The following is a 12,747-nucleotide window of genomic DNA, read 5'->3' as shown; positions in this document are numbered from 1 at the left end:
CCTTATTTTGAATTATTCAATGGATATAAATAAGAATCAATCGGAAACAATACAAGTACCGGCAATGCCTTTTTTTAAGTACTTACGAGTTACGTGGAAAATATGTCCATATGGTTGGCTTTGGTAACCCTCACTAATTTAATTTTCCTACAGCAGAGACCGATCTTTTCCTTATATTACTACTACTATTGTTTTCTTTTCCTTCACGAAATATGAAACTCTCAAATATGGCTACGAGAAGTTTCAGGGTTTTCTTCTTTGCGTTACTCCTCGCCGACTCTCCTCTTCTTCAAGGTCTGTTAATTAGATCTAAATCTATTCTCTTCGATTGAACATTAATTAGCTTTTATGCTTACCGATTCATGTACTTTCTGCGGAGTCTGGATCTTACTTTTGGATTTTTTGGCTTGTATTCTTATGTGCGGTTGTTTTTATCTGTTGAAAGGAGTTGTAAACTTGTAATTCTATTCGTTCTCTTTTAGTACTTTTTTTCCAAGGAAAAAAAGAAAATTCCGGTTACATCTAAGTGGATTGATTTTCATTTCTCTATTTATGATCCGATAGTGTGAATTTGACGTGATTTCTTTGTTTTCTAAATCATAGTTGCATTGCATGTCCCTGACATTTCAGTTTTATTTGATTTTTTAAAAGAAAATGCTTAGGCACGAGGCATCCTTCCTATAATTTGATACCTTTTCTACCGTGACTTTAGCGGTTTTCAAAGTCGAGTTTAGCTTTCTTTTTTTGCTCTAAGAAAAGGCAACGAAAAGCGTTCTTGTCGAGTACCTTTTGTTTTTGGGCGAAAATGCTTGTAACTACTTTTATGTAACATTCTTGAAGTTGTATTTCCAGGAAAAACTGAATTTGTTTCTTACATCGTTATTTTTTACCTTTTGTTAAGAGATAAATAAACAGCTAACGATGTTTTAAATTATGTTGTAACACTGACATGAATTTTCATTTCTGTGATAGTCTCTAGGTGTCAGAAGCAGAGGTAGATGTTGCAGAAGCTGTTGATGGAGGGGATCTTGGGATTGTTGCTCAGGATGTTCCAGATTTTGGTGGTGAGAGCTTTGCCCCAGCTCCGGGAGTTGGAACTGTATGCGTTTCCCCCAAAATAGCGCAAAATGTAAGAACAATTTGATGTTGTATGATTTTGTATTTCTATTTGATTGGTAATGGTTAACTCTTCATTTTTTTCTCTCTTGGACAGTGGTTGTGGCCGGAGAAGAGACTGAACTTTTAGTTGGGATGGAAAATATTGGTAATTAGTTTGTCTTAACAACTTTACTGGCTCTTTTCACAATGCAATTTGATATTATGTTTTGAATTAGGTTAATTTATCTGTCCTCCATTCGTTAGACTTAAATACTTGCCACTTTTTCATTAGCCATGCCAGTCCTCTCTCATGTCTAGCTTATTTTTTTTTTAAATTGCAGGGGGATCACCTTTAAATATCATCGGAATCCAAGCCAGTGTTCATCTCCCTTATGATCATCGAATGCTTGTTCAAAACCTTACAGCTCAGGTAAGCATAGGTTTTCATAATATTTTTCTTGTAATATTTTCAAAAACTCATGCATTTCAGTTTTCATTTTGATTGGTTTCTTTAATTTCCTAACTTAAAATCTTTACATCATTGAATATCTTGCCTTCTAGTTTTTAAGTTAAATTAAGCATTTATTATTTTTTATCCTTCTAGATCATTATATGTTTGCTTATCCTATTTTGTCGTTTACATGGTTAAAAGGGATTGACTAAATCATGCATACTCTGAATGTCTTAAATATCCATCATCAAACATGTGGCTAATGATGAGTTTTATGGATTGTGACTAATTATTTTGTGTTCGCCCTGCTACTTCTTACCTACTTTAATGAGCTTTAACAGTGATAGTGGAGTTGATTTTTGCTGATGCTAATTAATTTGAAGGATGGATGTTGAACCTGCATTTAGTTTTTAGATCAGTCTAAGAAACAATGGCAGAGAGTGTGCCAATAATGTTGATTTGGATTTCCGACTGTTCTGTGGCTTAAGTTCTAGATTTTTGCTCTCTTTTGTACTTTACCCTAAACCCTATAAAATGCTTGTTGCGTCATTTGAAAAGGATTTTAAGCTTCTTTAGTGCTAAAAAGTTGATAACGCACCTGTTATCTATGAGTTTTACGGCTCATGTTGCTGGATTGAAACTGCCTTGTTACATATGCCTGTAGATTATGCAACTAAAAATGTGTTGTTTTAATATAGACCTTCAACAACGCATCTGTATCGCCTTCAGTGCAAGCTACTTTCCCTTACATGTTTTCTGTTAGCAAGTACTTACAGGTAAATGATTACTCCGGGAGTTTTATGCTTTAGAACTGTATATAAATTTCTTTTGTGAAGAAAGTGTTGCGGTTAAGCTCATATGTCTAAAACTTTGATGCAGCCTGGAACTTTTGATCTTGTGGGTACAATAGTCTACGAAATTGACCAGTACCCCTACCAAAATACATTCTACAATGGTACCATTGAAGTTGTTGAAGCTGGTGGTTTTGTCAGTGTTGAGTCTGTTTTTCTTGTTACCCTTGGGATCGCACTTGTTCTCTTTGTTTTATGGCTTCATGGTCAGTTTCAGCATATAACCAAGGTACTATAATCGTGCCACCTTCTCCAGATATATTAATTTATTCTAGAAACTATGTACAATACTAAAGGATGCGTGGGACAGGATTGGCATATGTTCGAAACCTTTTTGTTATAAGACCTAATCAAACTGTCCGAAAGGAGAAGTTCGTACTTGTAAGGAGAGAGCCGGAACGGAAAAATGCTTGTATCTATTGTTTCATGTTTCTTGTATTTTCTTTTGTGGAGTAAACCTAATAGGTTTTCGTACGTTTATTATTTGTTATTCTTAGAAAACTAAAAAGGCTCCAAAGGTGGAAGTCGGAACTCGGAGTACCGATACCTCGATGGATGAATGGCTTCAGGTTATCACTTGGCTTATGCGTCGTCATTTACTTCCCATGATCTTTTAATGCAGTTACAGCGCTTTTATTTTCGGTCCATTCACCCTGAACTGCTTGTATTGTGGACCACTGTCTTAAATCTATAGAGCATACTTGACTAATCTATAAAGCTTTTGCTGAAAATTTCCTGTTTTGGCTGTCTTAATTTTCAGGGAACTGCTTACACTCTGTCAGCTTCCAAATCAAAGAAAAAGTAGATCGGGTGTGCATACACAAGTAGTTTGAGAATTAGACTTAGGGTACGAAGCTGGTGGTTCAATTTATTTTATTTTGACGAGGTCGTTGGAATCATGTCTTTTTTAAGGAAAAAAGGGATACGAAGCTGAAGGTTTAATTTATTTGAGGAAAATTTCTTAATCACATGATGTTTTTTTTAAAATTTTAATCAGGCCCCTCATTTTTTAGATATTATCATCAAGCCCCAAAATTTTTAAAATTTTCATTATGTCTCTTAAAATTTTTGATTTTTTTTTATAAAAAATTTATTTTGATCAGTGTTGTATGTTTTTATTATTCTTCATGTAGTTCCATTTCATACATCTTCAAGACAAAACTTAGATTATTTAGAGAGAATATCATCTGCCATATTTTATGATTGAGATTACTTCTTTGAGTTTTTAGAAGTATTCTTTGCCATTGAGATCATTGTTTGGGTTCTAAAAACATCTAATCATTTGTATGGAAAACTTTCAAATACGACAAGAATAATAAACTTGAGAGCATGCTAAAACCATAACTCCTTTTCGGTTTTTGTACCCAAATACTGCTGGGGCATTATTAACCATTTCTATTGGTTTTTGCATAATCATGTATAGCCATAAAACTAAAAACCCCAAGATAGGACTAACTTCACCTTATAATTTTGTATTTGGGTTTGCTTTTCGTTCAACCTAAAATTAATACTAGTACATAAGAATTTGATTCAATCGTGTTTTGAATTCTTATAACCAAAATTTGCGGCACTATAGCCACATCTGTCTCTTTTCAAAGCTTAAAAATCCATGCATACAGACCCACATCTTTGAATGTGAAGGCTGGTCATCCTATCAATCAAGAAATTGCCCTATGGGGGTTATCAGTTAAGTGACGTGCTCTCAAAAACACATTATTGCTTTACTTCCCTTTTTCCCTGCAAGATATTTTAGAATCTTACGAGGAATTTATTGGATAGTTTTAGTGATAAAATAAAAAATTATTATTTTTTAAAATATTTAAGTTCAAATAATTATGTACGTAAAAAATATGTGCGTTGTCAATAAAAAATAATTTTGAATTTTGCATTATCGTGTTGCTCATCTGTGGTTTGTGAACTGATATCATCCACAGTTCATCTCACCAAACATTAAGGTGCATAAATCATAATAGTGTTTGATTTGTTGTAATTGAGTAGCCTTTGACCCCACGTTTACTATGTTGACTTGTAGCTATATTTTCAACATTTATGTGTTTAATTTGTTTGATGTGATGTTGTTTGTTGATTTCTTTTTCTTAAGCATATGATTATCCTATGTCACTAGTCCTTTGACCCAAGGATGGACCGAGGGTCTATAAATTTTAAAACCTCTTATATTTTAAGTATTTTTTTTATATTTTATATGAATTATCAAATTTAAAACCCATAAAATTTTATAATTTCATACCCTATATTTTTAATAAAATTTCTTAAATTTTCACTCTCTAATATAAATTCTTGTGTTCGTCCAGATAAAGACCTCTAATTCTGACAAACAAGTGTTGAAAATCCAGTTTTTGCTTTCCAATGCAGCATTAAAAGTATATTTGTTTCACGCTATTTATGGATTTTATTAATTAATGCTAAAAAGTAGATATAACAATTAACTACCATTAGACCCTAAGTCACATGGTTTATTAGATATGGTCCCCAAGTATTAGGTCAAGAAAATAAAATATCTTACAAATTAAAGTCCATTGCTTTTTGCTCCAAAACCTGGAAATTTTGAAGCCATGGATGAACTGCACATAATATTATAAAATGCAATAAATAAATAAAATAAAATAAAAATCAAGGGGTCTAATGGTAGCTAATTGTTATATATACTTTTAAACCATTTCTCCAATGATCATTCTTGTAATTCAACCAAAATTCATCTCTAAGAAAAGGTTATATTTATGAAAATCAGTAAGTAGGTTTAAACAGACGGCAAAATTTAGCAGTTTGCAGTTGAGATCTCATTGAATGAATAGTTAATGACATCTGCTCAATTGAAGGCAAATTTCTTTTACAAACCATGTGAGGGCTTTTAAGTGAGGCGTCGGTGAGCCAATGGACTGAATTGAATTCCTTTCAAGATCGTTATATAATAAGCCTCCGTATCCAATCTCCCCATCACTCAATCTCATTTGGCTTTTGATTTCTGATCTGCCAATCAGCTGTTTTGGGAGAGACACCGTACAAGCTCGATTCCCAATGCAGGTCCTCCCGGTTCGAGGAGGCGCACTTGTGTGCTGCTTTCTGTACTTATTTGTTGTCGGTTTCTCCAATGCGGATGGCAAAACAGTCGAGGTTGTTGGGGTTGGTGAGTGTGCAGATTGTGCGGAGAATAACTTCGAGACTAGCAAGGCATTTTCAGGTACTGGCCAATGGCCATTCATTTGCATGCATGTAATGTATTGACTGTGGCATTGTCTTCAGTGATTTGTGTTTTTCTCTCTACAGGGCTTCGTGTAAACATAGACTGCAAGCCAAAAAATGGGGAGTACTTCAACAAACGAGGTTCGGGTGAGCTTGATAAAGAAGGGAATTTTAAGGTTTCACTGCCTGAGGAGATGGTTAAAGATGGGGAATTGATGGAAGAATGCTATGCGCAGCTTCATAGTGTGTTGGATGAACCTTGTCCCGCACATGATGGCATAGAGTCGGTCAAGATAGTGTTGAAGTCCACTAGCGATGAGAAACACAACTTTGGGTTGAAAGGAAAGCTCAGATTCTCACCTGTAACGTGTGCTTCAGCCACCTTTTGGCATCATCCTCCATTGCCAAAGTGGAACCATCCTCCTTTGCCCACGTTTCCCCTTCCCCCGTCGAATGGGTTCCACTTCCATCATCATCATCCAATCTTCCCTCCAATCTACATGAAACCTCTTCCACCATCGGTTCCGGTGTCTAAACCTCCGCCAGTTCCAGTATATGAAAACCACTTCCTCCACCAGTTCCAGTATACAAGAAGCCACTTCTTCCTCCAGTTCCAGTACATAAGAAACCACATCCCTCTCCAGTTCCAGTCTATAAGAAACCACATCCATCTCCAGTCCCAGTTTACAAGCCTCCGGTCTATAAATCTCCTCCGGTCCCGGTATACAAGAAACCACTTCCTCCACCAGTTCCGGTATATAAGAAACCATTTCCTCCTCCAGTTCCTGTATACAGGAAACCATTACCTCCACCAGTTCCAGTGTACAAACAACCTCCGACTCCAATCTATACAAAGCCGCTACCACCACCTGTTCCTGTATACAGGCCAAAACCGCTCCCTCCACTTCCCAAAATCCCACCATTCCCTAAGAAGCCATGCCCTCCCCTTCCCAAGATTCCTCCAAAGTATTTCCACCACCATCCTAAGTTCGGAAAATGGCCTCCATTGCCACCATTTTCTCCTCATCATCCCTAAGCTTTTGTAGCGATAAAGCATATCCTTTTACACTATCAATGAAGGCTAGTGTGTGAAGACTGCATGCAATAAAAGTCTTCTGAAGGAAAGACGAATGAAGAAAAAAATGTTTAAATTAAGAGCGAAGTTATTAGTATAATTTATTAATTGTTTATGTTTTGGCGATCACTTTGTGAATGCGTGAATTTCTAATTTTCTATAGCAATAAACAGTAGTGCATTGCTTTCATTTGCTTACCCAAATTTAAGACTTTAAAAGTCACATGATGATTCTCTTCAATTTTCTTTTTGATGCTCATATTAAAGCTAATAGTATTGAATCGTAGGATATATTCTTCATACTTCGTGCACGTACAATAACCAAAATAGCTAATGGTACTTTAAAAATTATTAGATGGTTCAAACGAATTCTAATAAATACTACAATAAATATTCTATTCGAAAAAAAATAATGTTACTAACACCTTATATCGACAATTTTTTTAACATATCATTGGAGCAATTTTGCGGGACTGAACTTTTCGTGAAGAAATTTACACATGAATCAATGAATATTAAAATGGAGGGGACGGTGGATGCTGACCTAATGGGCCAGTAAATATTGAGTGGCATTACCGGACCGGACTGGCCGGTTCAACCGGGAACCGTTGCTTAGTCTGGTTCAATCTAAACCGTTGAACCGCTATTAGTGAACTGGCCAGAATCGCTGAACCGTTCGAACCGGACCGGCTGAAAACCGGAAAAAACCGGGATTTTTGTTTTTGTTTTTAAAAAAAAAAGTAAACAAAACAACGTCGTTTGTTAAACGAGCCAAGTCGAACTCGAGTATTGCTGAGCTCGACTCGAACTTGAAAACTTTAAAAGTAAGCTCAACTCAACTCAAACTCACAAGCTAAAAATTATTAAATTCAACTCAAACTCTAAATATAATATTGAAACTTAAACTCAAAAAGGCTTGAACTCAAAAAAAAAAATAGAAACTCGATTGAAACCTAAAATTCGAGCTTGATTAAAGTGAAAGAATAGTTTACTCAATACTCACCAAAAGGCTCCATGATTTTGAATGTTAAATTACCTCTATTATTTATGGAAGTTAGTTGTGATGCGCTTCTATGTTTCTTAGCAATGTGAGATTGTTTTGTTTTCATATTTTTACTCTTTAGACTTTTGGGATGCTCTTCTATGTTTCTTAGCTATGTATGATTGTTTTTAAAAAAAATTAAACCAAACAATATCATTTTGTTATGATTTTTAATCCCAAATTTATTTTTTAATTATAGTTATATAATTATTATTTATTATTTAATATGTTTTACCTTAAATATTATGTTGTAGTTAATTTGAATCATTTTGTTTCACTTGATTTTATGGTTTTTAACTTATATATGTTATGACTTGCTTTGAATATGACTTGTGATATAAAAAATTATTTTTTATTAAAATATTTTTGGTATTTTTATTTAATTTTTTAAATAATTATGACGTCGTCCGGTTCTTCCGACCGGTCGGACCGGTTCGACCGGTTAAACCAGTGAACCGATAGCATGACCGGTTCACTAACCGGTCCGTTTCTGAAAATCATGAGTAGCAAACATCTTATAACTAATGCCCCAACATTCAACAAACCCTTCAGAACCCTATAAATAGAGTTGTTATCTTATACTTGTATCTCTCATTAAAAATCTGCATAACTCTTGTTCTTTATGTACTTACCACTATTCTTCTTTGTCCAATCATCATCATTATTATCTCTATACTGGTCAGAATGTCTAATTTATCCGAATATTCTGTCTTTACTAACGGGAACAAATTACTTAGGGAAGCTACGGGTAATTTAGAGAATTATAACTTGTTAAATGATCATTAGTTGATATAAAAGTCTTTTTATTTACGAGAAAGAAAGATAAATATGATATTTTGTATGTCTCTTTCTCTCACGATCTTAATCAAAAGTTTTATAATGATTTTTAATGTTAGTTTCAGATGTAAGTCCATAATAATTATTTAGTTGTATGTTAGTAAGACGAGTAAACTTGCATGATGTACTTAGCTGTTAATTAATTTTAATAAATCAGGTGAAATTTGCTAGAAGTAATGTCAAAGAATTATTATTTCTCAAGGGGTATAGGGCTTTGATTGTCCCTTATCTCGTAATCGGAGATGTTTTTCCGGGGCCCTCCCCTCTAAAAGAGGAAATGTCTTGATGTGCGAAGTGGAAGAGAATCAAAAGAAGTATAACATTTTGTTATCCCCTTAGTCTAAAGAATGTCATGAGGAGGCTTGAATGGAAAGTCACAATCGGTGTTTAATGATGGAGTTGTAGATGACCCATATTATCTTATTTTTTAGATATGAAAATATAAGAGATACAAAGAACTTATACCATTTTAGTCATAAGTGGTCACTTATACACAGACCTTGAGTGTTAGTGGTAAGTGCATGTACGTGATGACTATTTGTATGTTACATGGATAGGCAAACCAGCTTAATATGGTCAGATGTCAATCGATTCTGACAAATTACATGAGACCTAAAAATAATATCAAAGGATTGTTATTTTTCGAGGAATATAAGACTTAAGGTGTCATGTATCTCACATCCAACGATGTTCTTCCGGGAGCCCTCCCCTCCGAAATAATAATAATAATAAAAAATGATTGAATATATCCTCCAAAGCATAAATCAAGATGAAAGAGAGGAGGTGGTGCAATGCTTTAACATACCTTTTCACATTATGGCTGAGCCGCTGAGGAGACAATACGTGAAGAAAACATGGTTTTGGACTTTGTTTGTTCTGTTTTATTATGAATCACTGTATATTTATATCGCAGAAAAATGGAAAACTTTGTGATTGCTCCACAAGGTGACTCAAAGGGTGAAAAGATGTACTTGACCATTTTCAAATGGGAAAAAAATCGAGACAACAAGCTGCATCAATAGTATTATTTGATGACGTTTTCTATTGAGATGCTTTTTCTAGGAGAACAAGATCGTGTAGGCAAATTTTCACACGGTCCGACAATTCTTAAATCAAGAGATGGTTTGCTCTTTCACCCCCCTTGGGTGTGTTTGGAAGCCATTGTGTGGGATCATTTGAGCTCTGTATGTAAAGATCATTGAACCCAGATAATTTTTGTTCTAGGAATTGTCTCCTTGTGCAAGTTAAAGGGTTATCCTTATTTCTTTCATCACCACTGGCCGAGGTTCACTGCTTGAAGGAAGCATTGGCTTGAGTCTCTTATAAGCAGACTCCACTTTTTCTCTGACATTTCTTAAACTCAAAGCTAGAGAAATAGAGGGCGGGTTAAACAAATGAGCATCCATATAAATACCTTCTTAGCTATTCTCACTTGTAAAGCAAAACCAAACCCTCAAGTAATGGCCTGCAATACATACATTGGTGTTTTCATACCTTTCAGCGACCGCTTTTAAGGCCTCAAATGCTCCTTTATACAGCCATCAAATGCTTCCATACATTGCTGCAAAATTTAGCTGTTTTCAGTTGAGATCTCAATGAATGAACAGATAATGTCATCTGCTCAATTGAAGGCAAATTTCTTTTCCAAACCATGTGAGGGCCTTTTAAGTGAAGTGTTGGTGAGCCAATGGACTGAATTGAATTTCTTGAATTATATAATAAGCCCCCGTATCCAATCTCCCCATCACTCAATCTCATTTGGCTTTTGATTTCTGATCAGCCAATCAGCTGTTTTGGGAGGGACACCGTACAAGCTCGGTTCCCAATGCAGATCCTGTCGGTTCGAGGAGGCGCACTTGTGTGCTTCTTTCTGTACTTATTTGTTGTCGGTTTCTCCAATGCGGATGGAAAAAAAGTCGAGGTTGTTGGGGTTGGTGAGTGTGCAGATTGTGCGGAGAATAACTTCGAGACTAGCAAGGCCTTTTCAGGTACGGGCCAATGGCCATTCATTTGCATGTATGTAATCTATTGCCAGTGGCATTGTCTTCAGATATTTGTGTTTTTTTTTCTCTACAGGGCTTCGTGTAAACATAGACTGTAAGCAAGAAAATGGGAAGTATTTCAAGACACGAGGCTCGGGCGAGCTTGATAAACATGGGAATTTCAAGGTGTTACTTCCTGTGGAAATGGTTAAATATGGGGAATTGAAGGAAGAATGTTATGCGCAGCTTCATAGTGTGTCGGCTGAACCTTGTCCTGCACATGATGGCATGGAGTCGGTCAAGATAGTGTTGAAGTCCACTAGCGACGAGAAACACAACTTTGGGTTGAAAGGAAAGCTTAGATTCTCACCTGTAACCTGTGCTTCGGCCACCTTTTGGCCTCACCTTCAGTTCCCTCCATTGCCAAAGTGGAACCATCCTCCTTTGCCCACGTTTCCCGTTCCACCGTTGACAGGGTTCCACTTCCATCATCATCACCCAATCTTCCCTACCATCTACAAGAAACCTCTTCCACCATCGGTTCCGGTGTCTAAACCACCGCCAGTTCCAGTATATGAAAAACCACTTCCTCCACCTGTTCCAATCTATAAACCTCCACCGGTTCCAAAATACAAGAAGCCACTTCCTCCACCAGTTCCAGTATACAAGAAGCCACTTCCTCCGCCAGTACCAGTATACAAGAAGCCACATCCTCCGCCATTTCCAGTATATAAGAAGCCACTTCCTCCTCCAGTTCCAATCTATAGGAAACCACATCCTCCTCCAGTTCCAGTATATAAGAAACCGCTTCCCCCACCAGATCCGGTATATAAGAAACCACTTCCTCCTCCAATTCCAATCTACAAACCCCCTCCAGTTCCTGTATACAAGAAACCATTACCTCCATCAGTTCCAGTGTACAAACCTCCGACTCCAGTCTATACAAAGCCGCTACCACCACCTGTTCCTGTATACAAGCCAAAACCGCTCCCTCCACTTCCCAAGATCCCACCGTTCCCTAAGAAGTCATGTCCTCCTCTCCCCAAGATCCCTCCAAAGTATTTCCGCCACCATCCTAAGTTCGGAAAATGGCCTCCATTGCCACCATTTTCTCCTCATCATAAAAGCATATCCTTTCACGCTATCAATGAAGGTTAGTGTGTGAAGACCGCATGCAATACAAGTCTTTCGAAGGAAATACGAATGAAGAAAACAAAACAAAATGTTTAAATTAAGAGCGAAGTTATTAATTTATTATTTATATGTTTTGGTGATCACTTTGTGAATGTGTGAATTTCTAATTTCTTATTGCAATAAAGAGTAGTGCATTGCTTTCCTTTGCTTACCCAAATTTAAAACTTCAACAGTCAACATGAAGTTTCTCTTTAATTTTCTTTTTGATGCTCATATTAAAGCTCACCACCACCATAGGTGAGTTGTATAGATACAAAGCCATATGTATTTTTCCAAGTTCTTTTGATCTTTTCTTGAAGAAATTTACTCGAACAGTGAATAGGAAAATGGAGAAGGACGATGGATGCTGACCTAATAAACCAGTAAATTCTGAGTAGCCAACATCTTATAGTAATTAATGCCCCAACAAGCCTTTCAGAACCCTATAAATAGGGTAATTGTGTTATACCTGGAAGGATGTCAGAGAGAGAATTTATAAAATTTTATGAACTATACAAATTTATAAAATTTTTGGAGATTAAAATAGCTTTTAATTAAAAATATAAAATAATATCTAAAATATATAAAAAGTTAATTTTTTTTTAAGAGGATTGATTGCATATATCCATCCCTACTCCACTAAAAATATGTAAAACTATGTTCTTTATGTACTTACCACTATTCGCTATTTACTCGTCATGTCTACACGAACACGACCTATACCCGTTCAGAATGGACCATTTGAGATGGGTGGTTCATCTTTGGGATGTTTGAGCTTTATGTTTTTTATTGGGCCATTTGAGCTCTGATCATTAAACCGATATAACAATTCTTGTAGGAATTATTTCCTTATGCATGTTAAAGTTTAATCATGAAATTTGCAAGGGCCAAGTGAGATGGGTATAGAGCTGTAAACTAGTCGAGTTAAATTGGAGTAGTGTTAAATTCGATTTGATTTGAAATTTTTAAGTTGAGTTTAATTTGATTAGAAAGTTTGTAAGTTTAAAATTATCAAATTTAACTTGAATTTATAAAAAC

General features: G+C 35.8%; 2 protein-coding genes and 1 pseudogene across 5 annotated transcripts; all 3 read left to right on the top strand.

Annotated features, from left to right (window-relative positions):
* The first annotated feature begins 51 nt into the window (after window positions 1-51).
* On the top strand, window positions 52-3,394 carry LOC120179295 (annotated as a pseudogene).
* Window positions 3,395-5,370: 1,976 nt separating this feature from the next.
* Window positions 5,371-6,756, top strand: LOC120179264 (proline-rich protein 4-like). Of its 4 annotated transcripts, none has more exons than XM_039184904.1 (3): window positions 5,371-5,599; window positions 5,686-6,193; window positions 6,341-6,756. In XM_039184904.1, the coding sequence occupies exons 1-3, from the start codon at window positions 5,437-5,439 to the stop codon at window positions 6,645-6,647; spliced, it is 978 nt and encodes a 325-aa protein (XP_039040835.1). In that variant the 5' UTR covers window positions 5,371-5,436; the 3' UTR covers window positions 6,648-6,756. The 4 variants fall into 4 exon arrangements, with proteins under 4 accessions (XP_039040835.1, XP_039040834.1, XP_039040833.1 ...); XM_039184903.1 differs by having other exon boundaries at window positions 5,686-6,259; XM_039184902.1 differs by having other exon boundaries at window positions 5,686-6,270; window positions 6,309-6,756.
* A 3,577-nt stretch (window positions 6,757-10,333) lies between these two features.
* On the top strand, window positions 10,334-11,910 carry LOC120179263 (proline-rich protein 4-like). The gene is made up of 3 exons (XM_039184900.1): window positions 10,334-10,542; window positions 10,631-11,328; window positions 11,362-11,910. The coding sequence occupies exons 1-3, from the start codon at window positions 10,380-10,382 to the stop codon at window positions 11,692-11,694; spliced, it is 1,194 nt and encodes a 397-aa protein (XP_039040831.1). The 5' UTR covers window positions 10,334-10,379; the 3' UTR covers window positions 11,695-11,910.
* Window positions 11,911-12,747: the final 837 nt, after the last annotated feature.

Source organism: Hibiscus syriacus, unplaced genomic scaffold, assembly GCF_006381635.1.
Source record: "Hibiscus syriacus cultivar Baekdansim isolate YM2019G1 unplaced genomic scaffold, ASM638163v2 tig00112411_pilon, whole genome shotgun sequence".
Lineage (NCBI taxonomy): Eukaryota > Viridiplantae > Streptophyta > Magnoliopsida > Malvales > Malvaceae > Hibiscus > Hibiscus syriacus.
Note: the sequence above shows the minus strand (reverse complement) of the source record. Positions and strands in the feature narration are given on the sequence as shown.

Excerpts from the sequence above, each read along its gene's own strand:
- LOC120179263 (XM_039184900.1), top strand. The coding sequence starts at position 10,380 with ATGCAGATCCTGTCGGTTCGAGGAGGCGCACTTGTGTGCTTCTTTCTG. Across the intron at positions 10,543-10,630 it reads GACTAGCAAGGCCTTTTCAG|GGCTTCGTGTAAACATAGAC; the intron begins GTACGGGCCAAT and ends TTTTCTCTACAG. Across the intron at positions 11,329-11,361 it reads CACATCCTCCTCCAGTTCCA|GTATATAAGAAACCACTTCC; the intron begins GTATATAAGAAA and ends CCACCAGATCCG.
- LOC120179264 (XM_039184901.1), top strand. The coding sequence starts at position 5,437 with ATGCAGGTCCTCCCGGTTCGAGGAGGCGCACTTGTGTGCTGCTTTCTG. Across the intron at positions 5,600-5,685 it reads GACTAGCAAGGCATTTTCAG|GGCTTCGTGTAAACATAGAC; the intron begins GTACTGGCCAAT and ends TTCTCTCTACAG.